This window comes from Rhodotorula toruloides (genome assembly GCF_000320785.1).
Source record: "Rhodotorula toruloides NP11 unplaced genomic scaffold Scaffold29, whole genome shotgun sequence".
Classification (NCBI taxonomy): domain Eukaryota; kingdom Fungi; phylum Basidiomycota; class Microbotryomycetes; order Sporidiobolales; family Sporidiobolaceae; genus Rhodotorula; species Rhodotorula toruloides.
This window is the reverse complement of record NW_015622989.1, coordinates 216,512-240,807: the sequence shown is the minus strand read 5'-3', so window position 1 is coordinate 240,807 and position 24,296 is coordinate 216,512. Positions and strand designations below refer to the sequence as shown.

Below are 24,296 nucleotides of genomic sequence, written 5' to 3'. Positions count from 1 at the left end.
AGCGAACCGGCGCTTGCCCCAAGTCTTGCCGCCGCTTCGCTCGTCCCGCTCACTCGACAACGACTCGCGGGATCCTCGCCCTTCAGCAACACGCCAGATTGAGGTGGGATTAGGACTCAGAGGACATCCAGGATGGACATCGACTCGCCACCAATCGACGCGAGCCTCCCGACGGACGCGCTGTCGGCGTTTGGCCTCCGCTACCCTCTCCCGTTCCGCATCCTCTTCCTCTCGTCCCTCACTGTCCTCGGGTTCGCCTCGAACCTGCACATCCTCTCCCATCTCGGCATCGACACCGCCCTCGTTCTAGACGTCCGATTAGACGCCCCGCCTTCGACTCTCCCTCGAACCGTCCCTCTCTCTTCTCTTTCCAACACCGCGCCGTCTTCGACCGCCCACCCTCCTTACGTCCACCCTTCGAAACTCTACCCGCCCTTGTACAGTCTTGCAGTCGCGGGACTCGGATGGACTGCCGCAGGATGGCTGTTCTTCCGACTTTTGACGGGAGGCGATCCCGCCGCAGGCGAACGCTGGCGGATCGAGCCGGCTGCGCTTCTCATCCTGGCAGCAGCGGCGATTTGTTGGCCAGGGAATGCGCTGTGCCGGAGAGAGCGGTTCCGCTTCTTGCGGTGCGTCGCGACTTGCGTCCGTCTCGTCGACACGCAACTAATCTTCCCGTCTCTTGCAGGTCTATCCGACGCATCGTCTCGCCCTCGCTCAATGCCGCAGTGCCCTTCAGCGACATCATCCTTGCCGATATCCTCACTTCTTCCGCCAAAGTGCTTGGCGATGTATGGGTCGCGGGATGCATCCTGTTCGAAGGCGGGGCGGTCGGGACAGCCGGACTGTCTGTCGGCGATGCGTGCAAGCGAGTCTGGGGCGTACCCTTCATGACTTCGTGAGTCCAGCCCTTTCGACGCGATTACGCCTGCTGACCCACGTTCCGCGCGCAGCCTGCCCTACCTCTTCCGTTTCCGCCAATGCCTCTCAGAAGTCTACACGCGCTCAACACCCACCCCTCGTCGGTCGCTCCTCAACGCCCTCAAGTACGCGACGGCCTTCCCCGTCATCATCTTCTCGGCAATGCAGACGGTCATTGGCGACCCGTTCGACCCGGACGAGGAAGCGCACGAGGCGGGTGAGCGGTGGATCGGGCGGACGACGCTGTTCAACCTGTGGTGCATTTCGGCTCGCTCTCACTCGAAAGACGTATGACTCACACTCGTTCCGTGCAGGATTCTCGCCGTTCTCGTGAACAGCCTGTACTCGTTCTGGTGGGACGTTACGAACGACTGGGGCCTCTCGCTCCTCACGAAATCAGGCTGGTCGTCGTCGCCTTCCGTCTCGTACGCCTTCATCAACCCGCCATCGTCGTCCGGCAGCCATGCTCCGCACCGCTCTCCGGCCAGTCGAGGGCTCGCAGGCTCGCACCAGCACCACCGAGCGCGGTCAAATACGCCAAACGGTCTGCTTGGCCCACCTAGTTTAGCGAACGGCGAGGACGGGTCAAGTCTCTCGACAACGTTCCCTCCTCCGCCCTCCCGCCCGCAATCCCCTCTCCCCAAACCCGGTCCTGCCTCGGCCACTCTCGCCGTCCCTTCCACTTCTGGCTCTCCCGGCTCTCGTCGCACCCACCACATGCGCGCCTTCTCGACCGCTTCCTCCCCGAACCTCTCCTACCCGTTCCTCCGGCCGATCCTCCTCCTCCCGGACCCGCTAATCTACTACCTCTTCATCCTGCTCGACCTCCTCCTGCGTCTCACATGGTCGCTCAAACTCTCTTCTCACCTGCACAGCGTACAAGAAGTCGAGGCGGGTGTGTTCGTGGTTGAATTGATGGAGGTCGTGAGGAGGTGGATGTGGTGTTACCTCCGGATCGAGTGGGAGGCGGTCAGGAAGGGTGCAGGGAGCGAGGTCGTCAGCCACCACGCACCGAGTGCGCCGGGCGGGGTGAGCTGGCTCGAGAAGGACGAAGGGGAGGCGAGGTTGCGGATGCAGGAGGAGTACGAGCTGGCACTGAGAGGCAGCGGAGGCGCGGGACCGAGTGGGCCGGGAGGAGTGACAGCGCCGTTACTCGAGGATGTCAAGGGCGCGGGTGGGGCGAGAGAAGGGGAACTGGTTTAGACTGCGGGAGGGATGCGTGACTTTCTCTACAGGCTATCCCTGCATCGCAGCATTAGACGCAGCGTCTCGACTGACGTCTCGCAATCTGTGCAAGCAAGACAGCCCTCTCGAGCGGCGGCACCTGTTACAACACGAAAGAGCGAAAACCCGTGCCCTCCTCTACCGACCCTTCTTCCCTTCTATCGCACCCGACGACCCTCCCGCCGCCACCGCACTTTTCACCTCGCCGTACTCGCCTAGCGGGTCGAGCCATTTGACCGGGTGTGCATTGTAGGCGGGAAGAGGCGGGAGGGTGACCTGTTCATTCGAGGCGTGAGCGATGTCCAAAAGAGCAAGGACAGGCAGGCACACCGCCAAGCAGCCCAAGAAACCCAACGTGAAGATGGCGAAGGTGATTTTGAGGTTCTGCAAGGCGAAGCCAAGGACGAACGCGACAGCCTGGCAGGAGGAGGAACAGGTGGGCCGAGACCATCGGAGGAGGGTGACGCAGCTCGTACGCACCGCTGAGGCCCACAAGATGACCCTCGCACGACGCTCGACGAGGTCCTGCCCGACAAAGTCCTGTTTGCGCCCGTCAAACGCGTTGAAGGTGATGAGGCGAGAGAAGGGCGAGCAGGTCAGCTGGCGGCCGTCTAAGAGGCCCGGCGCATCCACGCACGATCTTGCACTCGAGCGAATCCCTCAGCGCGTCCAGCTGAGCCGTGAGTGACATGGCGACGTCGTGGTCGAAGAGGAAGAGGTTGAAGCGGGTCTGTCCGCGTCCACCTCGCTTCGTTGCCTAGTCCGACTGGCTTGCACTTGATTTGAGCTGTCCTGCGCACTGTAGACGGCGTGCAGCCTTTCCAGCGTCCCTCGCGTCGTCACCGCCCTCCACTTCCTCGGATCCCGAGACTTTGCTCTCTCGCTCTTCTCTCGCTCCGCTGTAGCTATCGAGAATGACTGGAGGACACGACTTGAAGGCTTTGAGTGGATCCAGCATGTTCGACTTGACCGGAGTGGTCGCGGTCGTAACAGGCGCGTTCCTTTCCCCACATCCTCCTCCTCGACAAGGATGCTGATAGCCTCGCTCGACAGGCGGAGCCTCCGGAATCGGTCTCATGATCGCTTCGACGCTGCTCGCCAACAATGCGACCGTCTACATCGTCGACCTCGACCAGAAGCAGACTGAATCCATCGCGGAACGGTATTCTCGACTCGCCAAGGACAGCGGCAGCGAGGGCAAGATGATTGGTCTGCAAGGAGACGTCGGCTCGAAGGCTGGGGCGGAGAAGATCTTTGAGAACATCCAGAAGCGCGAAGACTACGTAACCGTCCTTTTCAACAACGCGGCTGTGTCCGCCCTCGTCCCTCTGTCGAGCCGCACTAACTCGCCCGATACAGGCACTATGGGCGAGCCTACGAAGCCGCCGGAGGAGCAGACCGCTGAGGCGTACAAGGAGACCTTCATGAAGTTGGGCGACGGAGTCTTCCGCGAGCACGAGGCTTTCTCTTTCCTCTCCTTGGCCTGAGACGGACGCTATCTCCACAGCACCATGTCCATCAACACGTGCATCGTCTTCCTCTCTGTACCGTCAAGTACAAGCTGATCTGACCGCTCCTCCTGCAGCTTCGGTCCTTACTTCCTCTCCATCGCCTTCCTCCCACTCCTCGCGGCGTCGCAGACCAAGGCAGCGTATGTTGACAAGTTCCAACCCCAAATCATCAACAACGTCAGCATGAACGGCTGGACCAAGGTGCGTCACCTTTTGCCGCTTGCTCGCTTGCTCGCTCTTCCGCTTACACTCCGTCTTCTCGCAGGTTCCGGCAACAGGCGGGTGCTCGTACCCCTACCTCCTCTCCAAAGCAGCGCTTGGGCACCTCACCAAGCTGCTCGCACACGACCTCCTTCCTCTTGGCATCCGCGTAAACAGCATCTCGCCTGGATGGTTTGTGACTGGCATGGTTCGTCTGCATGTCTCTCAATCTGACGCTCAAAGATGCTGACGTCGCTCGTCTGACTCGCTAGTCTGCGCCTGGAACGGTCGACGAGTACGGCATCTCGTCAAAGCAAGGTAGTGCGTCCTCGCCTCTTTCCGTCGCAAAGTGTTCGCGACACCGCGCTTCGTCAACTGACGCCTCTTCCTGCTCGCTGTAGGCCTCTCCTCCGAATCTTTCGGCTTCCAGACTCCCGTCGGCGGATCCGGCTCCGCAACAGACGTCGGTTCGATCGCGCTCATGCTCGTCGTCAACCGCTTCGTGAATGGCGAGAGCGTCCTGGTAGACGGAGGGACCCTGCTGGTGCACCCAAGTAGCTACTGAGCGGAATAGAGTCGTAAGCTTATCGAGCTCGAAATGTCGCTTCCGCGCGAGAGATCCGACGAGGAAGCGAGACGAGATGTGCGAATGCAGCAGTGCGGAGTGATGCGAACGAGTGCGAGACTATGCGCAAGAACAGGGCATGCGGAGGTCGTACAACGAAGAAGGAAGGAAGAGAAACGGCCTGAGGTCCCGCCTCGGCTCCGCCAACTACACCGTTAGCCCCTTCAGCAGCCCGATACAAGTCTCGCACGCCTCCCTAACCTCCCTGACCTTCTCGAGCAGGCTTGGCATCGCTTCGGTGGTCAAGACGAGCTTGGCATCGGCGGAGGCGGTCTTGCCCCGGACGCCAGCGACGGATGACGTGCGCCCGTGCCGGCGAGAGAGCGACGATGTGGTGTCTTCGGCGGCGAGTTGGAGGACGGATGCCCCGCGAGGAGGCGAAAACTCGAGGTCCCAGTCTTCGTCAGAGTCGCTCGTCGAGTTTGATGCGGTGCGCGGAGCGTGTCGGGACATCGGCGGCGCGACAGAGACGGCTGGCGTTGGACGGGACACGTGACGAGACCGGTAGGTTGGGTCGGATACCGACCTCCTCGGCGCCGGTGCGACATCCGACTCCGCTTGTCCCGCTGAGACGAGCTGTGGATCTGTCTGGACGGACGCGGCGAGTTCCTCAGTTGCTCGAGAGCGCAATCGCAAGAGGAACTCGCGAATGCCAAAGACGCCCGTTCGACTGACTCGTCGAGACGCTGGAGAGGGCTTTTCTGGCGAGAGGCTGGGCGTGGATGGGGAGGCGAGGGCGGCGAAGAGAGGAGAGACACGTCGTCCTGATTGGAGCGAGACCGACGAAGTCGCAGAGTCAGGCTGAGTGATGACCGTGAGAGGAGGACGTGGGGACGGCGGTGCCCGAGAAGGCAGCGAGGCACCTTTGTGCGGCGCCGCAAGCACGCCGCGGAGCATCTCCTTCTGTCGGTGGGCGACACTCGCAGCCGTCTCGATTGATGATGCACTCGGGCGGCGCTTGACTTGCCGCTTGGTGACTGTCGAATCCGCCGGACGGGCCGAAGCAATCGTCTCCGCCTCCGACTCTGATCCAATTCGCGAATGGCGTCGATCTGTCTTCTCAGGCGCGAGCGAAACGCACCGGTCGCGGCGACTGGCGAGCGTGCCGGGAGATGGTCGACTCGCAGCCTGCCGAGGCTTGCCGTCGCCGAGGTCGATGAGCGTCTGCGCCTGCTCCCACCACGAGGCATAGTCAAGCTCGACTCGACGTATGGCCTGCGCAGTCTTCGCGACGGCGTTCTTCGAAGGCTGATCAGGCGAGAGATGCTGAGGCGAGACCGATGGCAGCGCCATGACCTGTACGAGCTCTTCGTACTGTCCGCGAAGCGCCTTAAGCTCTGCGTGCGGGCAGTCGTTAGCCGACTAGAACAAGCGGAAAGTGAAGTCGAGGAAACGCACCTTCGATCGCCGCCGCAAACTGCTTGACCCGCTCCAGGTCCTCCTCGATCTTCTTCTGTGCGTTCGTGATCCGCGCCGGGATCCGCAAGTCGCTCAGACTGTTCCGCCTCGGAACACCCGTGTCCTCGCCATTGACGAGATCGTCGCCAAAGCTGTAGACGGTTGGCGGGCGGTCGCTCTCGCCCGCGGTCGAAGGGTTGTCGCTCGCGAACGACTGCTGGGAGGTCCTGACACCGAGGGGGGGCTGTGGCGGACGAGGCAGGGGCGAAGTCGAACGAAGGGGCATGATGGAAGACAGCGAAACGCTCGGGCGATGACCAGCTTGGAGCGGACGAGTCTTGGGAGGCCTGCTTGTTGCTGCTGCGCGAGCGGTCGAAGTCGGTGCAAGTTGCGCCGGACGAGATCCAGAAGGACCCGCGGCCGTCGACGCCGAAGTTCCGGGCATTCGGTACGCTGCGTTGAGCTGACCATGCGACGGTGGAGGGCGAGTCGCAGTCTGTGCGGGGATTACAGCAGGCGACGGCCTCGGCGGGCGAGGTGGAGGGATTGGCGGAACAGGCGGCGCATCCACCGACGTCGACGGCTTTCGTGGCGAAGGCGGTGTCTCCGTGCGAGGCGACGAGCGGGAGAAGCCTCGAGCGCGCGTGATGAAGGAGAAGGCAGAGCCGGATCGAGGCAGAGGCGGAGGAGGTGGAGACGATGGGAGGGACGGCATCGAGGGCGACTTGCCTGTGACAGGCGCGGTGACGGATCTGCGCTTCCTGAGAGCACCGATCGACGGTGACTTGGGCACCTCGGGCTCGTCGTCCTTGCCCTTCTTCGACGACCTGCGCAACAAGAGACTCTTGCTCGACTTGACCGACTTCGACGACGGCGCTGGACTCGGCGCTCGCTTGCCGGCGAGAGGAAGAGCTGAAGTCGAGCGTGAGAGCAAGTTCGTGATAGACGAGCCGATCCCGCTACCTCGCTTGGTCTGCTTCGCTTCCGCCTGCGTGCGACCGGTAACGGGAGGATGCGACTTGCCGGACATCTTGCGAAGGAAGCCGGAGGTTGGCCGTAAGGAGGAGCGAGAGGCGGAGGTCGGAAGCGAGGGTCCGGGTGGAGGAGCCTCGAGGGAAGCGCGAGGAGATGGAGGGAAAGGAACAACGCCGAGCCACTCCCTGTCGAGCTCGACAACTTGGCCCTTCTCACCCTTGCGCGGCGAGACGGTCGCTGCTGACGTCGGGCGCGGAGGGTTCGCGACGGCTCGTTGACGGGTTGTGGGACGAGTCGTCCCACGAGTGCCGCCCTCGTCGCCTGACTCTCGCGCGAACGCAAGCGACGGCATTGGACGGGTCGAGCGAGAGCGTGTGAGTACGGTCCGGTTCGAGTCGGGGTACGAGCTACCGCCGGACGAGGTCGAGAAGATGGACGGCGCAAGCAGAGGCCGCTCGCTCGTTCCGTCGTTGCTGAGGCCGAGCGACGACGCCGTGAGCGACTCTTGCTCGCCAACCACCGTCGACACAGGCCGCTTCTTGACGAGTTTGCGTTTCCTGCCTGCAGTTGCATCCGCACCCCTGCCCTCGTACTGTCTCGCAGACCCATCACGACGCAGAGCAAACGCCGACGCGGTCGAGGCGAACGAGACCTGGCTCGCGTTCCAGCGGGTCTTGTCGCCGCCGAGGATCGATTCGACAGGGGAGACGGGACGAGTGCTCGGCGAGATGTAGCTCGTCGAAGGAGTGGTGGTCGCGCTTGCCGTGGGACGTGCAGCGTGGCGAGTTCTTGCCCGTCCAGCGGGCACCACGTCGTCGTCCTCCGAAAGCTCGCTCATGTCCGGCCCCGTCGTCCTGCCATCGTCGTCGTCCTCGGTTGTGGTCACCATTGTACTCCCGCCAGCCGAACGTCGTCGAGCCCGCAGAAGGCGACTGCGCGTCGACGACGGATCCGCGCCGGACGAACGAGAGCGGCGCAAATTGAAGACTCGTCCGTCTAGCTCGGTCATTCGAGGCGGATCCTTCGCTCGAGACAGTCGCAGTCGAAGCCGTGCTCGAGTGCTTCCCTCGAGTTGCTGCGGTGGCGCGAGTCTGACGAGGTGTAGCCGAGTCGGCGGATTGCTGGGGCCGAGGCAGGGCGTTTCGAGGCGAGTTGGACTGGCGGCTTCGCGCGAATTCCTGTCGGTCGATCATCATGACCTCCGGCTCGCGAGGCGCAACCGACGCGCGGCGTCCGAGGAACCCGCTGAACGCTGAAGCGGGCGCCTCCGCTTTGTTCGACTCGGCTTTTCCACTGCGACTGAACCGCCATTTGCGGGTACTCGGGACTCGCTCGATCACGGGCGCCTGGCGGAGCGTCGGCGATGCGACCGCAACGTCCGTTTGCTCGTCCTCCGTCTCGGTTGCGAGCTCCTCGCCGGTCGTCAAGCTGTTGAAGCTGTCTTCCGTCAAGCTCGGCGTTGCGGAGCGGAAGTCGTCGTCTTCGCTGTGAGGAGTGACATGACGGGAGTTGCTCGACGGGGCGGGCTTGGGTATGCGTGATCTGGGCGTTGTTTGACGAGAGAGGGGAGGACGAGCGGTAGCGGTCGACTCGCTCTTCCGGTGCGTCTGGTGCGACGGGCGAGAGGGAGGTCGCGGGGTAGCGGACTGTGTCGAAGTCGGCGGAACAGTGACAGTCGGGTCTTGGTCAGACGACCAGCCGACGGAGGATGCGAGCGAGTCGAGCGAAAGGGTTGCGGGACCGTTCAAGACGAGACTCTGCGGCGGTGACATGGGCCGACGGGGAGGAGGAGAGGAAGGTGAAGGCGGGATCCGAGACGTCGAAGATACGCTGCGGTGTGCGGGAGTGGTCGGGCGAGAGCGCGAGCGAGAGGGCGGTCGTGATGGAGGAGGCGGAGGGTCATGCTGGAACAGGAAATCGTCGTCCCATGACTCTGAGGCGACTGTGGGAGCAATCGTCGTCAGCTTAGACCACCGAAGAAGCGATGGATGTCGGACGAACCCGCACGCTTCGACCGTTCGCTCATCTTGCTCTGCCGTTTGGGCGGTCCGTCAGCCTCGACAGCCTTTCCCTTTCCCTTCTTCGCCGTGCTAGTCGGCAGTTCTCCCCAGTCGTCGTCTCCGTCATTCTCGCGCCATCTGTCGAGACTGTTGTCGCGCTTCGAGGGTGCCGAGGTGGAAGCGGGAGGAGGCGAGGATGGGTAAGGGTCGTGTTGGAGGTCGATCAGGTCGCGCAGCGGGTACTGTACGGCAGTCGACATCACTCATGCGCGCCTGAGAGTCCACCTGGTGCTGCGAGCGAGGGAAAGAGGAGTTCATCAGCTTGTGGGGAAGACGAACGGATGTGAGGACGAGAGGCGCACCAGTTTTCGCACAGCAGCTACACCCGGGCCCTATCAAGTCTTCCAGCGCTGCGTCGAAGCTGCAACACCTCGCAGCGAGTTGTGAACAGGATGGCGACGAGGCGAGGAGGGCGAAGCGAGAGGAGGAGCAGGTTCGTGCTCAGCGCGGACAGCGCCCGTGGCTTGCGCCGTGTTGAAGCGGCGCTTGCGACTCTGTTGGAGCCTTCACAGCGCGGAAAGAAGCGAGCGAGCGGAGTGAACGAGGAAGAGGATGCCGGACGGGTTGAACGAGGTCTTGTGGGCGACGACGGCGTTCGTGGACTTTTCCGCGCATGCGTGGAGCCTTATACAGCTCCTTTGCATGTCGCAGAGGTCACGCGAGCGCGAGTTACGCGTGAGGTGAGCTGCCGGAGCCATTTTCTCGAGGGAGTGGCCGTCCGAGGTGTGTCGACAACAAGCAAGCAAGCGTTACAGCCGTGAGCTACACACAAGAGATGAGTAAGATGCGAGGTCAAGAAGGCAAGAATGCGGAGGTAAGATGCGCAAATCGAGGGTAAGATGCGAAAGTCGAGTAGTGAGGCTGCCGAATCTTTGACGGCGATGAACGCCGGATTCAGACGAGTCCCTTGAGGGCCGAGCGCTCGAGGCGGACGAATTCGGGAAGCACTGCCGGCAAAGCCAAGACCAAGTCAGCAAGATCTTCGAGCGCAAGGACAGATCGCGACCGCGCCGACGCACTGCTCGAGTAATACCTCCACTCGTCCTTGTCCGGCATTGCAACCAGGGTCAAGCCAGGCGGGTCGGGCTCAAGGTTCCTCCGCTTGTCCTCCTCCTCCCACTCGCGCGAAGTCTGCGCTTCGAAGCGGTACGTCTGCTCGTGCTCGAGCGCCTCGCCAGCCGCATGAGAAGTGCGAGGTGTCGACTGCGAGGTGAGCGAGAGGATGCTGGGCGGAGGAGCCGAGGCGGAAGAGCCGCTTGCGAAGGAGGAGGAGGCGAAAGTTCCCGTCGCCGAGCGTCCTTCGTACTCGACCTTCTCGCCGACCTCGCTGGCGGTCTCCTCGGCGGCTTGAGCGTCGATTGCTGCGCCGAGGAACTGGCGGAAAGGAGTGCGGTCGCCCTTGGCCGAACGCGAGAACGCCCAAGCAGCTTTGTATCCCGCTCCGAGCGCCGCAGCACTCGTCTTCTTCCTTCCGCCGAGGACATCCCTCTCCTCCTCCTGCTCGCCCTGACCAGCTTGACCCGTCGCCAACGACTTGAGACCGCTCGCGAGCGGGAGGAAAGCGGGAGCGTCGAAGATGGTCGAGATGAGCGAAGACATGGCGGGGTTCTGAGCCGCTTCGCCGACGATGACGATGCGGGAGGGGAGGAAAGCGGAAGAGAAAGCGGGGAAACCGCATGCGTCGAAAGCGCGGGTCTTGGCGAGGCGAGGGTCGTCGGGAGAGAGGAGGGCGCGGTAGAGGCGGCCGAGGCGGAGGCGGAGGGACATGACTGTACCGGCATACGCTGCGTCTAGTCAGCTCCGATGCAATCAAGCGCGTCGCTGACACTGCGGGAGAAGCCAACGCACACTGCGACTCAAGCAAAAGACGCGGGTTGATCTTGCGATCCGTGAACTCGTGCACCTTGGCGCCAGCGACGAAGCGGATAAACCCTTGAGCCGAGGTCGCCTCGCCATGCGGGAAGAAGAAGGCGTAGTACTTCTCGTCGAGTCTGCGAGGGGCACAAGCAAAAGTTAGTGAGTCAGGACCCTCCCTCGAGACGCCTCCGCGACAAGCGTCGCCAGCGTCGTCGAGAACAAGAACCGAACGCACCCAATAGTACCGCCGTGAGGGACGATAGCACTGAGGTGGGAAAAGACGTCCCACTGCCCGTTGCAGTACAAGTCGCGCGAGAGCGCCCTGCCGACTCCCGCATCGCGAGAGCTGCTCACAAGCAAGCGTCAGCACTGGCACTTGGAGGCGGAAGCGGGAACGCACGAGATGACGGCAACAAACTCGGGCGTCCCGTCCACTTCGCCTCCTCCCTCTTCCGACTTGGCTCCTCCCGCAAGCGGATTCTCCCACCACGCCTTGGCCGGATGGCACACCACACTCCTTTCCTGCGCTGGGAGATAGATCTCGCACGGGACGAGGAGGACATCGGATTCATCGATGCTTGAGAGGGAGACGAGTGCGTCGCGAGGAGGACGGGCGTGCGAGGCGGTCGGCGGAGGAGAGGTTGAGGTGAGGGGGAAGGAGAGAAAGGTGGCGGGCTCGGGACCGGTGAAGGGGGCAATAATGCAGTCTGCGAGGAAAAAGTCAACGCGGATGGTGTAGGAGGAAAGGCAGTACGCACTCGGGCTGAAACCGAAGCGCTGGATGAAGTACGGCGCGATGCGGCCGAGCTGCGGGAATAATACCCTCAGTCTGCTACTCGCGGCAGCTAGAGAACGCTGGAACGCCGAGAGCGCCGCTACGTTCAGACAGCGGAAAGCAACTCACCTCAATCCCACCATCCTTCTCCACCTCGCCCAGAAGCTCCCTCATCTTCCCGATCTTGGTCGCGTTGTTCTCCCCGCCGGCCATGAGGAAATCGAGGATGTCGTCGTCCCAGTCGCCGAGGACGGGGTTGAAGAGGCCGGTCGAGCAGGCGTCGGCGGCGTCGGCGGGGGCGAGTCTGCGAGCATCATGGGCCATACCCAAAATCGTCAGCGTCAAAGTGCATGGCGATGCTCGAGCGTGACCGTGCTCACTCTCCGAGAAAGACACTCGCCAACAACCCACTCTCCAGCACGATCCTCTCCGTCCTGTTCAACACGCCCTCATCCTCCTCACCCTTCTCCTGCACAACCTTGAGCACCTGCGCGACGGGCGAGCGACTCGTAACCTTCCCTCCCGTGCGCCTGACGAGCTCCGCCCTCCCCGCTTCAAGCACAACCCCCTTCGCGAGAGGCTTGTGATCCTCCTCGCCCTCGCTCGCCATCGCCTGCGCAATCGCAAGCTTCCCAAAGTGCATCTTAAGGTCGCGGACTTGACTCGAGGCGGACGTATCGCCTGAAGTTGCGGGCGAAGCGAGTGCGAAGGCGGTTTCGGAGGAGAGGATGGAGGAGATGCGTGATTGGGGGGAGTGCTGGAGAGAAGCGAGGAGGGTGGGGAAGGAGTGGGAGAGGTAGTGGAGCGTGGAGGGCTGTAGGGAGGGCGCGAAGAGCGTGAGCAGCACTACGCAAAAGGTTGACCTTCCCAACTCGAGACGAGGAGAAGAAAGTCCACCGCGGACAGGCTCTAGGACGCATGAGGACGCACCTGCCCAACTCCACTGATGCATGCGATGCGCGAGACGAGCGTCGGATCGGGCGAGTCGCGCGTGAGCTTCTCGAGGAGGAGGTCGAGGGCGTGCAGGCGGAGTTCGGAGGGAGTGGTGACGACGTCTCCGAGCGTGTGGACCCCGTCGCGAGTACTGTGGGATGGAACGACACTTCAACCAGCTTCCTGACCCTGAGTGAACGTCAGAAGCTGAAGACAAGTCGCCCGACGCACCCGTACTCCGGCAACTCCTCACCAATGTCGACTTCCGCCGTCCAAACGACCCTCAGCTTCTCATCGAGAACGCACGCGCGGTACTTGGCCACTCCGGCGTCGATACTGAGGAAGAGCGGGTTGGTGGTAGCCATTCGAGGCGGCGGGAGGGGAGCGGGAGGGGGCGAGCCGATGAGGGTTTCGGAGGGCTTGAGGTGTGGCGCGTGTGGGTGTGGAGGGCTCGTGGAGGCGAAGAGAGAGGCGGCGAGCGTGTCCAGCGCGGACATGGGAGTGGTGGGAGGGAAAGGGAGGAGGAGCAAGTTGCGGCAGGCTTGGACGTGCAGCTCTCCTTGCGGAGGGGCAGAGGTGAACTGTAACGTTCACTTATCGACTATCGTGTGCTTGAAAAGTGCACCAGCGACTCGAAACGGGGAGCAAGCGATGTTTGGACGAGGATACGACGAAAACGCCTCCTCTCCCCATCGTCTCCTCCCCGAGCCAGTTGCAAGGAAAAGCACGCGCTTGCATACGTCGTTGCGGAAAGCACTGCGTATCTAGAAAGTCCAAAATTGTCGTGAGTTGTCGAGGAGACGCCGCGACAGCTTCCCTTTTCCCTTCCTCTTCCTCCTCCCTTCACTCTCACGTCCCTGCACTCGCCTTGAACATCTTCTGACATTGCTGAGCCCCTTTCCTGACTACGCTGGTCACGCACAGCGCCCTCGGCACTCCTCCCGTTTCCTCCTCGTCCGTTCCTTCTTCTGCTCGCTCGCTTCGTCTCCCTCTCCGCCTCGACTTCCACCGCTTCCCGCGCTCTCCCTGGACTGCAGACGCTCCAACGCTGTCGACAGCAGATCCCACTCGCTTATCAGGCTTATCCCCCGGCATCCGCAGCACGTGCTTGTGCGAGGATTCGCCATCGCTCGCCATTCCTCTCCTTGCGCGTCCTCGCACTCGCTGCGAAGTGTCCAAGTGCACGGCGACGGCTTGCCATGGACCACTCGGACCCGCTCTTTGGCGCACAGCACGCCGCGTTCGCGTTCCAGCTCGACCCCTCGACTTCTCCCCACCTCGCCAACCTCGACGCGAATAACTCGGGCCTGTCGTCCGCGGGAAGCTCGGGATGGGGTCAGCACGGTCACCAGCAGGATCACTTTGCGTCGGGACTCTCACAGGACGATCTCGCGTGGGTCGAACAGCAGCTCTCGCTCGCCGCAACCTCGTCCCCTCCCTTGTTCGGGTCGAGCACGGCACCTTCTCTCCCCGCCGTACATGAGCAAGCTCCAGCGCAACCACACGCCTTTCCGCCCGTCTCGGCAGCGCGGTTCCATCCGTACCAGCTGCCGCCTGAACGAGCGCAGCGTCTTCGCCCTCCCGGTCCTTCCGCGCAAATCAACCTCGCCTCGACCGTCGCGCAACATCCAACTCCTCCTCAACCGCAGCGACAGCACTCCTTCCCCTACCAGCCTCAGCAGCAACAACTTTCGCCGGCGCATGGCGGCTTCAGCGGAGGAGACGGACTCAACTGGCCCAGCTTTTCCTCCTTCGCGCCGTCGTTCGCACCCGTTCCTGCACCTCCCGCACCTTCACTGCCGAAGCCTCGTCAACTCGTCCAGTACCCGCCTCACGACTCGCCCTCTCCCCTTCTCCTTCCCGACGAGCCGACTCCGCCTTACCCCGCCGCGCCCCATGCCTCGCCCGCCACACCCAGCACCCTCCCCAACGCCTACAGCTCGCCTCAGCCTTTCTCATCGGCACCTACTTCGACAAACGTAGCACCCACACCGCGGCGTCGTCGAGCCCGTTCCGCTCCTCCGCCTCCTCGTCCTTCCTCCGCCTTGCGCCCTGCAACCCTTCCACCCGCCGAAACCGACTCGACGAAAGACACTTCGCGCGCCTCACAACTCGACGAACTCTTCACCTGGCTCGACGCGCAACGATGGTCCTTCTCGACCCTCTTCACCGCGCTGTCCGACCTCTCCTCCGCTTCCGCCTCCGCTACAAGCGGGAGTGACCGAACACTCGCCATGGAGCACAAGAGACGGATGGAGGACTTCCTTTCGCTCGACGAGCCTTTGTCCCTTTCCTTTACCGCTTCTTCCGCCCCTTCAAGCGCCGACTCCCTCGCCCTCCTGCGCGAAGCCAAACGCCGCTGGGCTCTCAAGCGCGACTCCTCACTCGCCGAGGTCGAGAAAGGACCGGACGAGATCGTGCGGATGTGGGAAGACCTAGGCGGGTTGGGACGGAAGAGGGAGGGCAATATGCAGAGCGCTGTGAGGGAGTTGAGGGCGAATGTGCATGATGGGGCTGTGGCGGGATCGGTGAGCTCGTGGCTGGTGTTAGCTGAGAAGGAGGAGATGCTGATGGTTGAATTCGATGCAGGTCATTCGACGGATTATCAACCGGTATGGAGAGGCGTACAACGAAGCTGCGAGCGACATCAAGGTGCGCTTCCTTCCTCCCGCTCCCCTCCAACTTACTGACCGCGCGCTCGAACGCAGCGCCTCGACGCGGCCCTCTCGCAACCTCCCACTCCACACCTCACCTCCGCCCCTCGCGAAGCCTCTGTCTGGACCGGCACGCTCGTGATCCCCAGCACGCAGGCGGACATCCTGCAGCAGTGGTTGATGAGTCCTGCGCGGCGGGAAGGGCAGAGGGAGAGGGGACAGATTGATCCGGAGCGTGCGTCGAGTCTTTCGCATTCAGTCCCTTCACCAGAAGCTGCGCGAGATAACTGATAGACCGGCCCGCCGAATGCACAGACATGCGCATCTACTCGTCGCTTTCGCCGCTGGACTTGCACGCTCGAGGCGCGGAACTCTGCCGCGTCCTCCTCCTCCGCGACGCAGACTGCATGCGCAACTTCGGCCACCGTGCGTCCCTCCCTTCCTCCGCTGCCTCCTCACGCTCACGCTCGTCTTCGGGCAGTCTACGACCGCCTCCAGTCGTTCACCATCGGTCCCGTGATCGCGCCGCTCGATACGTGCGGATTCGCGATTTACGACGACGGCTCGTTGTACCATCATGCGGTGCAGACATATCTGCAGTTGTGTGTGCGGTATCCGTCGTTCAGGGAGGGGAAGGTGCGTCCGCTTTCTCTCGCTTGCGACTGGCTCGAGGAAAATGGAGTTAATCCCAGCTCTGCGCGCAGGACGCGACAATCACGATCCTCCCCGACCTGCCACCGCCCGTCCACCCAACCCCTCTCGAGACTCTCCTAATCGACCGAGCCCTCCACGCGCACTGGGACTTCCTGCGCCTCTTCCTCCTCTCCTCGCACGGGGGGTTGCTTCGCTCGGCGGTACGGTCGTTCGCGGGCGTCAAGCTGAGCAAGGTGGATTTGTTGAGTGTGTGCGATGATACCAAGGCGGTAATCGAGGCGTTGGAGAAGAGCAAGAAGAGTAAGAACGGTGCGCTCTCCCATCCCTCCTCTCTCCTGCTCCCCGGCGCGTGCTGACGGAGCAGTATGGGGACAGACCGCATCCTCCCCTACGATCCCTCGATCTCGCAAATCCGCAACGCCTGGCGGCAACAAGCTCTGTGGGACCCGACGGCTGAACTGGTCCTGTGGAGCGCGGCGACGACGCATTTCCTCGAGTTGAGCGCGTTGTTCCCGCAGTTTGGCGGTGGAGTGGTGCGTTCGCTTTCGTCCTCTAGCTGAGATCTGGAGAGTGCTGACGGGTCGACGCGAACAGAGGGAGTTGCCTGGGTTGGAGAGCTTGTTACAGCGCACGACGGGGCAGAACGGGGTAATAGCGATGCAGTCATAGACGTCTGTTATCCAGCCTCAAGCGGTATTGCAAGCAAGCGTAGCCCGAATTCGTCCAGGTGCGACATCGTTTCTGTTCGCGACATACGCCTGTCATCTCTCTGTAGAGCCTCGCACGCCGGTCAGAAAGCGAGGATAGTATACACTGCACGTCGTCCTACGCCTGCCCGTATGCTCCAACCTCACCCGCTTCAGAACTCCTCGATGCGTATGGCGAAAAAGTGCGAGTACGTGATGACTGTCGCGGTTGAAAGGGTCAGCTCGCCGTCCAGCTCGCACGTCGAAAGCGCAACGCACTCGTCCCGTACCCGACCATTCCTCCCAGCGCGCTCATCCACGCCGCGACGGGATGGATGACCTCCGAGTGCGCGAGGACATACGGCAGCGCGACACCGCTGACGAGGAAGCAGCTTGTGAGGAAGTGGCCAAAGTCGAGCGGTCCGGAGGAGTAGTCGGCGGAGAAGTCGTCTGCGCCTGCACAGCGCGAGCAGAGCCAGTTGGGAAGGGGGGCGAAGGCGAAGAGGATGGCTGGGAGCGGTTGAAGTGGTCACGAGTCAGCTCAGTCGGGTCGTGTCAGGCAGTCAGGGCATGCGCACCTGTCAGGAGAGGCAGCCAGTTGCTCCACAGTGCGCAGGCGAGGATGATGAGGAGGAAGGAAAGCGAGAGGACGAAGGAGAGGAAGATGATGGCTGCGGGCGCGGGACAAGCGGCGGGTGGGTCAGCTGGGTCCCTCGAGTCTACTGAGCGGCACTGCACGCACTCTTGAGCCCTGCACGCGAGTCTGCCATGGTTCGAGGGTCGTCGTTGATGACAACCGAGTGGGGACGGTTTGACCTCGACGACAGCCTCTCGAGCGTGCTGGTGGCTCGCACGCAGTGCTATGGATCTCTATCGACAGACAAACAGCCGGTCGCAGCGCCAGCGCGATATCCACGCCCTCCCGTCTCGTCCTCGCTCCTCCTCGACTCGGCGTGGTTGGAACTGGTCTTGCAGCGGGTTGGAAGGCTTAGCGGGACGGCAGAAGCTGGACAATTGTCACTACAGGGACGCTCGCTTCGCTAGCTGACCCCCCTGAGACGGGCGTCTCCTGCTCGTCTCCCTCGCTCGCACCTCTTGTTCTCCTTTTCCTCCACGCCATCTCTTTCCTGCTCCTTCCGCTCGCGATGGCTGCTACACCGACCACGCCAGGGCGACAGAAGCGCGAGGCATCGACCGAGTCGGAACAGGCGTCTCTAGGGACCGTCTCGAAGCGGTTAAAGAGGATGTCGGTCGGCGGCGCGATGAGCGAGGCGAGTGATGTGATGCTGGTATCAAGCGAGTGAGCACATCTTACCCCTCCAAATCTTGACGCCGCTGACTGCCGATCTTTGCAGCGGCCAACGCTTCCCCATCTCGTCTCGTCTGATTCCCTCGACCGTCCTGCTTTCTTCCTCGACATCGACCGCCCTCGTTCTCATGTCCGATAGCGACTCAGGCGCCCTAACCGAGGTACTCCTGCCGTTCACCGCCGCGACGCTCGAATACGTCCTCCAGTTCCTCGAGAACCGGCCAGTCGTCGTGCGCGAACTCGAGTTTCCGCGGGACTGGGAGACGATGCGAGCGCTCAGTGAGCTATCGGTGCGTACGTCGCCCTCAACAGCCTGTCGGAGGCTCACCAGGACGACTTTGCAGATCTGGCGCGGGATCGACAGTTTTCAGACGAGCCTCTCGTGCGTCCCTACGTATTCTATCCGCTCAGGTACCATCTCACGCCGTCTCACACGCAGGAAACAACCGCTCGACCCGACCCTCCTCGCCCCCGCATTCTGTTTCGCCCTTCATTTTTCCTACCCCTCGTCACTCCGCCAAGTCGCCATCGCTACTGCCAAACACTGCCACGCCGATCCTGAAGCGGTGAAGGAGCTCACGAAGGGGCTGATGGAGGGTGCGAGGGAGTTGAAATTCGAGAGGGAGAAGATGGGCAGGCTGTTCGAGCTGGTGCGTCCGTCCGTGGTTCTCGCTCGTACAGCATGCGACGCTTACGAGCCCGTTTGCGCAGACCGCTTGGCTCCTCGAGCGCGCGACGCACCTCCATGCCACGCGCAACGCTGCCCTCTCGACCCTGATCGCCTTCGACGATTCCTACGATTGCGAGCATTCCTGCCGCGGTGTCGTGTGGACCTCGTTCGCTCAGGCTTTCACAACAACCAACAAGCGCAAGTTGCGGAAGATGAGCGAGGAGGAAAGGGCATTCGATTGTAAGGACTGCGATGTGCGGTGGGATGCAGTGATGGAGAAGCTAGTCGAGGGACTGGAGTCGCTCCCTGCGTGTCCCTTTCCGAATGCATAGACCTGTTATTCCACCGCATGGATTAGAGTGACAACTCGTCTACGAGCTCGATGACAGCCTTCGCGAACGCCTCTGGCTCGTGAATGAACGCAAAGTGGTTCGTGCCGGGTACCTTGCGGACGGCCGTCTTGCGCTTTGCCTGCTCCTCGCCACCGTCCTGCGCGTCGTCCGAGATCCCCCACCACCCTTCGACCGTCCTGGCCGCATCGAGACAGTACCCGTTCGTCCGCGTGCCGTAGATCAACCCGACAGGCAGGGCGACTCCACCAGTCGGCTTCAACGCGCTCTCCGCCAAGCGCTGGACCTCCTCCGCTCCTTCCGCCAGCCGCCAACTGAACCCATGCGCGACGCATGCCGGTTCCCACGCGACTTTGCGCAACTCAGGACCGAGAGCGTCCAACCCTGACGGCGGGAGCAGTTCCTCCGCTACTTCGTCCGCACTCGCCGAAGGAGCGTACATCCCGATCCATCCTGCGAAAGCCTCGGCGAACTCGGTCGGCGTCGACGAGTGCGGCGGCGAGACGGCCTTCATGGCGCTTGTGTAGTCGTCAGTCGGCGGGCGTCCGAGAGCGGAACCGGGAGGCTCGAAGAGAATTAGGGAGCGGAGGTGCGTGCGAAGGAGTGAGGCGTGCGGGAGACCTGAGGACGGCAGGTGTGCGAGGAAAGAGGTGGGCGAGGGCGAGGAGGTGAGGTGGATGAGCGAGAGGAGCGAGAAGCATAGGACGGTGCCCTTGCTCCAGCCCTACGAATGGGACTGTCAGCATCCTGAGCATTTAGCGTAAGTGTCTTACGCACCAGGAGGACGATACCGCCCTCGTGCGTCTCCTCGTCGACGCCCTGCACGCCCAGCTCATCCACCGCAAACCGCAAGAACTCCATCAAGTCGCACAGGTACGTCGCGGTCGCATCCGTTCCTCCAGGTTGCGTGGCGTCGAATGCGGGCGACGATCGGGCGTACGAGCGCTGGTTGTAGGCGAGGAAGCGGATCGAGGAGGGGAGAGCGGGGAGCAGCGGCGTCCAGACGGCTGCGGGCGCGACTTTCGTCAGTCCTGGCGTTCCGAGAACCGTCCACAGCCACTGAGCGCCGATTCACCACTGTTGAATCCGACGCCGTGCAGTCCGACAACCGTCGTGTACCGCTCCGGCAAGTCCCCCTTGGCCCTGCCGTGCCACGAGTCGACGTAGACGAGGGTCAGGTCGTCCGAGATGCGCGCCTGCTGGAACTCTGGTGCGCTCATGGTGTTTGGCGAGAGGGAGAAAGGCGAGTCTGGTGGGGGAGGAACAGAAGACCCGGGTGCATAGATCCAGGTCGGACCGCGACAGTCGGTTTGCGCTTGGTTAAATCAACTCAGCGGTTCATTCGCAAGTCTGGCGAGGTAGTCGCAAGCCCGCCAGAGCGTTGTAGCGTGCTGTGAGGTCTCGAGACTCGCTCCGACTGATGAAGACACGGGAGCAGCGAGGAGAGCGCTGCGAGGGACGGGCTAGCTTCTGAGCAGTCGCAAGCATCTAATGAGCCCAGCTTGAGTCCATTCAGCCGCAGCGAGCGGTGTGGACGAGGAAGAGCCGCCGCGTCTCCTCCTCTCCCCTCGACGACCGCGATGGACCCGAACGAACCGACGCACTTGAACGTTCTGATCGCAGGGACTGGACTGCACGAGTCCATCCTCGCAGCGTGCGTCTTCGCCAGCTGCCCGACGCCCTCCTCGCCGCGCTGACACCCGCTCACTCCCCACAGCGCACTCTCGAAAGCGGGCTACTCTGTCCTCCAGCTCGACTCGGCGCCCTACTACGGCACAGCACACGCTTCCCTCTCCCTCCTCGAGCTCCACGACTGGGCCTCGTCGACACCCGGTGCCGAACCCTCCTCTCCTTCTCCTCCAGCGGACCTCTCGAAACTCTCGCAACGCTTCGCCCTCTCGCTCTGCCCCATCCTCCTACGCGCAAAAGGCCCAGGCCTTGACCTCCTCGTGCGAAGCAAAGTCGCCTCGTACCTCCAGTTCGGATTGCTCGGCGGTGTCGGGCTCTGGCAGGATGCGGAACGGGGAGTTGCGCGTGTGCCGGCGAGCAAGGCGGACGTATTCAATGACTCGACGCTGTCGCTTGTGGAGAAGAGAAGGTTGACGAAGCTGCTGTTGTTTGCGGCGGGAGACGAGCCGTTCGAGGAGGACAAGGTCATCGTCGAGAGTGCGTTCCGCTACTTTCCAGCTCACTTGCTTCGGCTGACCTTTGCGCCGTAGACCCCGACATCTCTTTCCTTGACTACCTCAAGAAGGCCTACTCGCTAACAGGCACCGCCGCCTCGTCCCTCGCCTACGCACTCGCGCTGTGCTCCTCTCCCTCGGGTTCGTCCGCTCGTCTCCTCCTCGCGCCAACCTCACTGACGCCGTCTCGACAGACCCGGCACTCCCCGCCCTACACCGGATACGCAGCATTATCCACGCCGTCGGACGATACGGCCCCTCGCCGTTCCTCGTCGGCCACTACGGCGGCGCAGGCGACCTAGTCGGCGGCTTCTCGCGGTTCGTCCCCCTCCCACCCTTCCTTTGCTCGCGCTGACAAGCGGGTGGTAGGATCTGCGCCGTCTGGGGTGGAGGACAGATTCTCGGTCGCCCGCTAGGCCCGCTCAACCCCTCCGCCTCGCGCGGTATACCCGTCCCAGCCTCTCAGCCTCCCTTCCGGACAATCGACCAACCTCCTCCTCCTCCTTCCTCGTCCTCCTCCTCCGACACCAGCACCGCACTAGGCATCCCCGTCCATCTCGCCGACGAAGCCGACGCCGAACCCACAACTTTTACCGCAGATTGGGTAGTCTGCTCACCCTACCTCTTCTCGACACTGTTCCCTGCTCACTCTCTCCCCGCAAGTCTCGCCCCCGATGCACCTCGGAGCGTGAGGATGATCGCGATCCTTTCGCGTGCTGTGTCGTTTCCTCGTCCTCCCACTTCCACCGACTCGACTACGGCAGCGGAGGAGGAGGAAGACGAAGACGCTCTCCCCGACTCTCAGTTGTTCGTCTTCCCGCCCGGCTCGAAAGCGCACGCGGAAGGCGAGCGAGTAAATATGGGGACCGTGACGGCGTTGCAAACGGGAAAGGGGACGATGAGTTGTCCGGAAGGCTACCGTGCGTTTCCCCCCTCCCCCCTCCCTCTTCAGTGCGCGGAGCGTGGGCTGATGAGCCAACTGGGGATGTACAGACGTCCTTACACTCTCTGCGCCCATTCTTGCGCCGATGCCTTCGCCTGCACCGTCCGCTTCCAACCTCGTGAAGCCGTACCTCGACGCGCTCCTCGCCCTCCCCTCTACCTCAACCTGTCACGCAACTCCCGCCACCGCTGAACCGGACTCGACGAGGCAGGAGCCGCTCTACTCCGTCTCTTACTTCTCCCCACCCCTGCCCTCTCCCTCACCTCACCCCGCGGCAGCGAAGGAGGCGGACCTCCCACCCAACTTCCTCCTTACCCCCTCCTCCCCTCCCTCCTCCCCCTCCTCCACTGCGTCGCTGATAGAGCTACTCGACACCCTCCCAGCCCAAGTCGAGGAAAGTTTCTGGAAGATTGTTGGGGAGGAGGGGAGGGAAGAGGGGGTTGCGTTCTTTGCGCGCTCTGACGAGCAAGGGGAGGAGGACGAGTAGCGCGGATTCGCAAGGCTTTTGTTCTCTCGCTGACTCTTTGATGCTAAAGGGAGGGGGAGACGACAGAAGAGAATAAGAGGTGGAATTAAGTAAAGGATTGCAAAAGGGTATCTCGTGTGCGAACAGGGGCGAGGGGTTCGTGAGGGAAACACTTGGGAGTCGATCAATACGAGAAGGAGAACAAGTGTCGGTGGAAGGATGTACAGGAAAACTTAGGCTGAGCGAGGTTGGAGAGAGGAAGGCTAGACGGTCCCTCTCCTCCTTCCTCCGCCGCAGCGGCAGCAGAAGATGTCTCCCAAGCAGGAGAAGATGGTGACGAACACCGAGGTGATTGCCTGCGCGCGCCCTCACCGTTAGCTCCGAGAGGAACGCGAGGGAAGGAAGGGATGGGACGAACCCCGACGATGGCGTTGAGGACTGAGCCGATGGCGCTGATTACGGCCATGATACCGCGGCCGATTGCTTCGGATCCACGAAGCGTCAGCGAGGGATTCAGGTGGATGCGAGGGAGAAGAGGACGAACCGGCAAAGACAGATGCGATCTATTCCGCGCGGAAGAAGACGAAACAAAGTCAGCTTCGCACCTCCTTGTCTGAGGGGAGGGAAGGGGACGCACAGCAGAGCAGACGACGCCCATGATAGACGACTCGCGGGTGGGAAGTTGGGTGTTTGGACGAAGTTGAGCGAGGGAGTTTGGTGAGAAGGTTGTGCGGTGAGATGGGTTCTGTGGGAGTGCGAGGGTCAGCGGGGAGTGATGGCGACGTCCAGCAGTGAGTGCGCACCTTTGTAGACTGCTTCGAGGGCGAAGGAGCACGTGGGAGAGGCGGGAGGAGGGCAAAGAACACCAGCTGGTCAGTTCCGTGTGACGCTCGTTCGTCGTCGTCGCGCTCGAGTGGACGCACGGGCTTCGAGAGTACCGGGAGTGAGTGGAAGGAGGACAAGAGAGTGGCACGCAGCGGTTCTCTTGTAGGATCCTCCTCACGCGCTTTTCTATTCTTCCACCGACGTCACTCGAGAACCGACAAAGTTGTCTTTGACGAGCGGGTCAAGCGACTGCGGATTGCTGTGCCCCCGGGTCTCGGCAGTACACACGTCACTCGCACACGGAGGTGCGGGAGCTGCGGATGGGCTGGCATATTCGAGCGGAAGAAGCGAGGACGAGGAGGAGGGCGAGGACGGGGAGACTCGCTCTTGGACCGAGACTTGGCTGCGATATCTTGTAGTGCTCAGTTGTAGTACTGCTAGAGTCACTCATGCTGCAAACAGCCTTGTGAGAGAGTGACTTCGCTCGTCAATGCCTCCTGTCTCGTCCTCAGCCACTCCCTGCTCGCCCGCACACAAGCATCCCTCCCTCAACACGCTCTCCCAGGCTCTCCCCTTACCCCTCCAAAGCAACACCCAGCTTCTCCAGGTACGCTCACTCACCCACTCACGCGATCGAACCAGGTCAAACGGTCACGCTGACCCACCTCGAACACCACCACTTACTCGCTCGCGCTCACCTCGTGCAGCCCCAGCCTTTTAGTGCGTCCCCCTCCTTCTCTCTCTCACTAGACCCGCCCTGACCAGCTCGAACGGTGGGTGTTCGCGCGTCGCAGTGAGCAGCACTCTTCTCAACAAGCCCTACGACGCCTTTGCCGACGAAGGGGCAGACGAGGAGGTCGTTGTCGAGACCAAGTCAAAGAAGCAGCAGCAGTGTGCGTCTCACGCTACACATCCTCGCTACGGCTGGTGGGGGAGGGTTCGGGGACCGGGTGATGAGGACTGGGAGGGGAGATGGACTGAGAGATGGGAGGGAGGGGGCGGGATAGGGACGGGCTTCATGGGCGAGAGTGCTTGCTATGGACGCATCTGGGCGGCTACGCCCCGCTCCTCAGCCA

At 62.5% G+C, this 24,296-nt stretch overlaps 11 protein-coding genes and 1 pseudogene across 12 annotated transcripts in view; 6 read left to right on the top strand and 6 right to left on the bottom strand.

Moving 5' to 3' along the window:
- Window positions 1-132: 132 nt before the first annotated feature.
- Window positions 133-2,124, top strand: RHTO_04560 (protein-ER retention-related protein; the record flags this gene model as incomplete). Its single annotated transcript, XM_016418225.1, has 4 exons — window positions 133-629; window positions 689-898; window positions 954-1,178; window positions 1,236-2,124. 4 exons carry the CDS (start codon window positions 133-135, stop codon window positions 2,122-2,124), a joined length of 1,821 nt encoding a protein of 606 aa, XP_016270486.1.
- Window positions 2,125-2,283: 159 nt separating this feature from the next.
- Window positions 2,284-2,836, bottom strand: RHTO_04559 (microsomal signal peptidase 12kDa subunit; the record flags this gene model as incomplete). The annotated part of the gene is made up of 4 exons (XM_016418224.1): window positions 2,284-2,421; window positions 2,476-2,562; window positions 2,626-2,685; window positions 2,783-2,836. The coding sequence occupies 4 exons, from the start codon at window positions 2,834-2,836 to the stop codon at window positions 2,284-2,286; spliced, it is 339 nt and encodes a 112-aa protein (XP_016270485.1).
- Window positions 2,837-3,059: 223 nt separating this feature from the next.
- Window positions 3,060-4,422, top strand: RHTO_04558 (short-chain dehydrogenase/reductase SDR family protein; annotated as a pseudogene; the record flags this gene model as incomplete). Its single annotated transcript has 6 exons — window positions 3,060-3,090; window positions 3,199-3,670; window positions 3,731-3,857; window positions 3,922-4,065; window positions 4,130-4,178; window positions 4,259-4,422.
- Window positions 4,423-4,629: 207 nt separating this feature from the next.
- RHTO_04557 (uncharacterized protein) lies at window positions 4,630-9,115 on the bottom strand (the record flags this gene model as incomplete). Its single annotated transcript, XM_016418223.1, has 4 exons — window positions 4,630-5,819; window positions 5,881-7,709; window positions 7,822-8,797; window positions 8,857-9,115. 4 exons carry the CDS (start codon window positions 9,113-9,115, stop codon window positions 4,630-4,632), a joined length of 4,254 nt encoding a protein of 1,417 aa, XP_016270484.1.
- A 694-nt stretch (window positions 9,116-9,809) lies between these two features.
- On the bottom strand, window positions 9,810-12,977 carry RHTO_04556 (xylulokinase; the record flags this gene model as incomplete). Its single annotated transcript, XM_016418222.1, has 10 exons — window positions 9,810-9,862; window positions 9,935-10,699; window positions 10,764-10,906; window positions 11,008-11,118; window positions 11,173-11,479; window positions 11,531-11,579; window positions 11,677-11,851; window positions 11,928-12,361; window positions 12,478-12,631; window positions 12,712-12,977. The coding sequence occupies 10 exons, from the start codon at window positions 12,975-12,977 to the stop codon at window positions 9,810-9,812; spliced, it is 2,457 nt and encodes an 818-aa protein (XP_016270483.1).
- A 702-nt stretch (window positions 12,978-13,679) lies between these two features.
- RHTO_04555 (uncharacterized protein) lies at window positions 13,680-16,457 on the top strand (the record flags this gene model as incomplete). The annotated part of the gene is made up of 8 exons (XM_016418221.1): window positions 13,680-15,008; window positions 15,070-15,132; window positions 15,189-15,369; window positions 15,450-15,560; window positions 15,616-15,770; window positions 15,839-16,097; window positions 16,164-16,321; window positions 16,383-16,457. 8 exons carry the CDS (start codon window positions 13,680-13,682, stop codon window positions 16,455-16,457), a joined length of 2,331 nt encoding a protein of 776 aa, XP_016270482.1.
- Window positions 16,458-16,647: 190 nt separating this feature from the next.
- RHTO_04554 (vacuolar protein sorting 55 superfamily) lies at window positions 16,648-17,244 on the bottom strand (the record flags this gene model as incomplete). The annotated part of the gene is made up of 4 exons (XM_016418220.1): window positions 16,648-16,694; window positions 16,754-16,984; window positions 17,053-17,145; window positions 17,217-17,244. The coding sequence occupies 4 exons, from the start codon at window positions 17,242-17,244 to the stop codon at window positions 16,648-16,650; spliced, it is 399 nt and encodes a 132-aa protein (XP_016270481.1).
- A 375-nt stretch (window positions 17,245-17,619) lies between these two features.
- On the top strand, window positions 17,620-18,785 carry RHTO_04553 (uncharacterized protein; the record flags this gene model as incomplete). The annotated part of the gene is made up of 5 exons (XM_016418219.1): window positions 17,620-17,774; window positions 17,830-18,073; window positions 18,128-18,165; window positions 18,223-18,433; window positions 18,495-18,785. 5 exons carry the CDS (start codon window positions 17,620-17,622, stop codon window positions 18,783-18,785), a joined length of 939 nt encoding a protein of 312 aa, XP_016270480.1.
- Window positions 18,786-18,807: 22 nt separating this feature from the next.
- On the bottom strand, window positions 18,808-20,023 carry RHTO_04552 (uncharacterized protein; the record flags this gene model as incomplete). Its single annotated transcript, XM_016418218.1, has 3 exons — window positions 18,808-19,527; window positions 19,581-19,810; window positions 19,879-20,023. 3 exons carry the CDS (start codon window positions 20,021-20,023, stop codon window positions 18,808-18,810), a joined length of 1,095 nt encoding a protein of 364 aa, XP_016270479.1.
- A 360-nt stretch (window positions 20,024-20,383) lies between these two features.
- Window positions 20,384-22,416, top strand: RHTO_04551 (Rab escort protein; the record flags this gene model as incomplete). Its single annotated transcript, XM_016418217.1, has 6 exons — window positions 20,384-20,457; window positions 20,521-20,969; window positions 21,023-21,127; window positions 21,181-21,304; window positions 21,356-21,906; window positions 21,980-22,416. 6 exons carry the CDS (start codon window positions 20,384-20,386, stop codon window positions 22,414-22,416), a joined length of 1,740 nt encoding a protein of 579 aa, XP_016270478.1.
- A 242-nt stretch (window positions 22,417-22,658) lies between these two features.
- On the bottom strand, window positions 22,659-23,053 carry RHTO_04550 (uncharacterized protein; the record flags this gene model as incomplete). The annotated part of the gene is made up of 4 exons (XM_016418216.1): window positions 22,659-22,751; window positions 22,814-22,878; window positions 22,940-22,958; window positions 23,033-23,053. 4 exons carry the CDS (start codon window positions 23,051-23,053, stop codon window positions 22,659-22,661), a joined length of 198 nt encoding a protein of 65 aa, XP_016270477.1.
- A 657-nt stretch (window positions 23,054-23,710) lies between these two features.
- RHTO_04549 (translation initiation factor eIF-1) overlaps window positions 23,711-24,296 on the top strand; it is a gene marked incomplete at both ends in the record, with an annotated part of 1,187 nt that continues 601 nt past the window's right edge. The window contains 3 exons of the mRNA XM_016418215.1: window positions 23,711-23,827; window positions 23,928-23,940; window positions 24,015-24,113. Of these exons, the coding sequence (XP_016270476.1) occupies window positions 23,711-23,827; window positions 23,928-23,940; window positions 24,015-24,113 (229 nt within the window). The remainder of the gene's footprint in view (window positions 23,828-23,927; window positions 23,941-24,014; window positions 24,114-24,296) is intronic.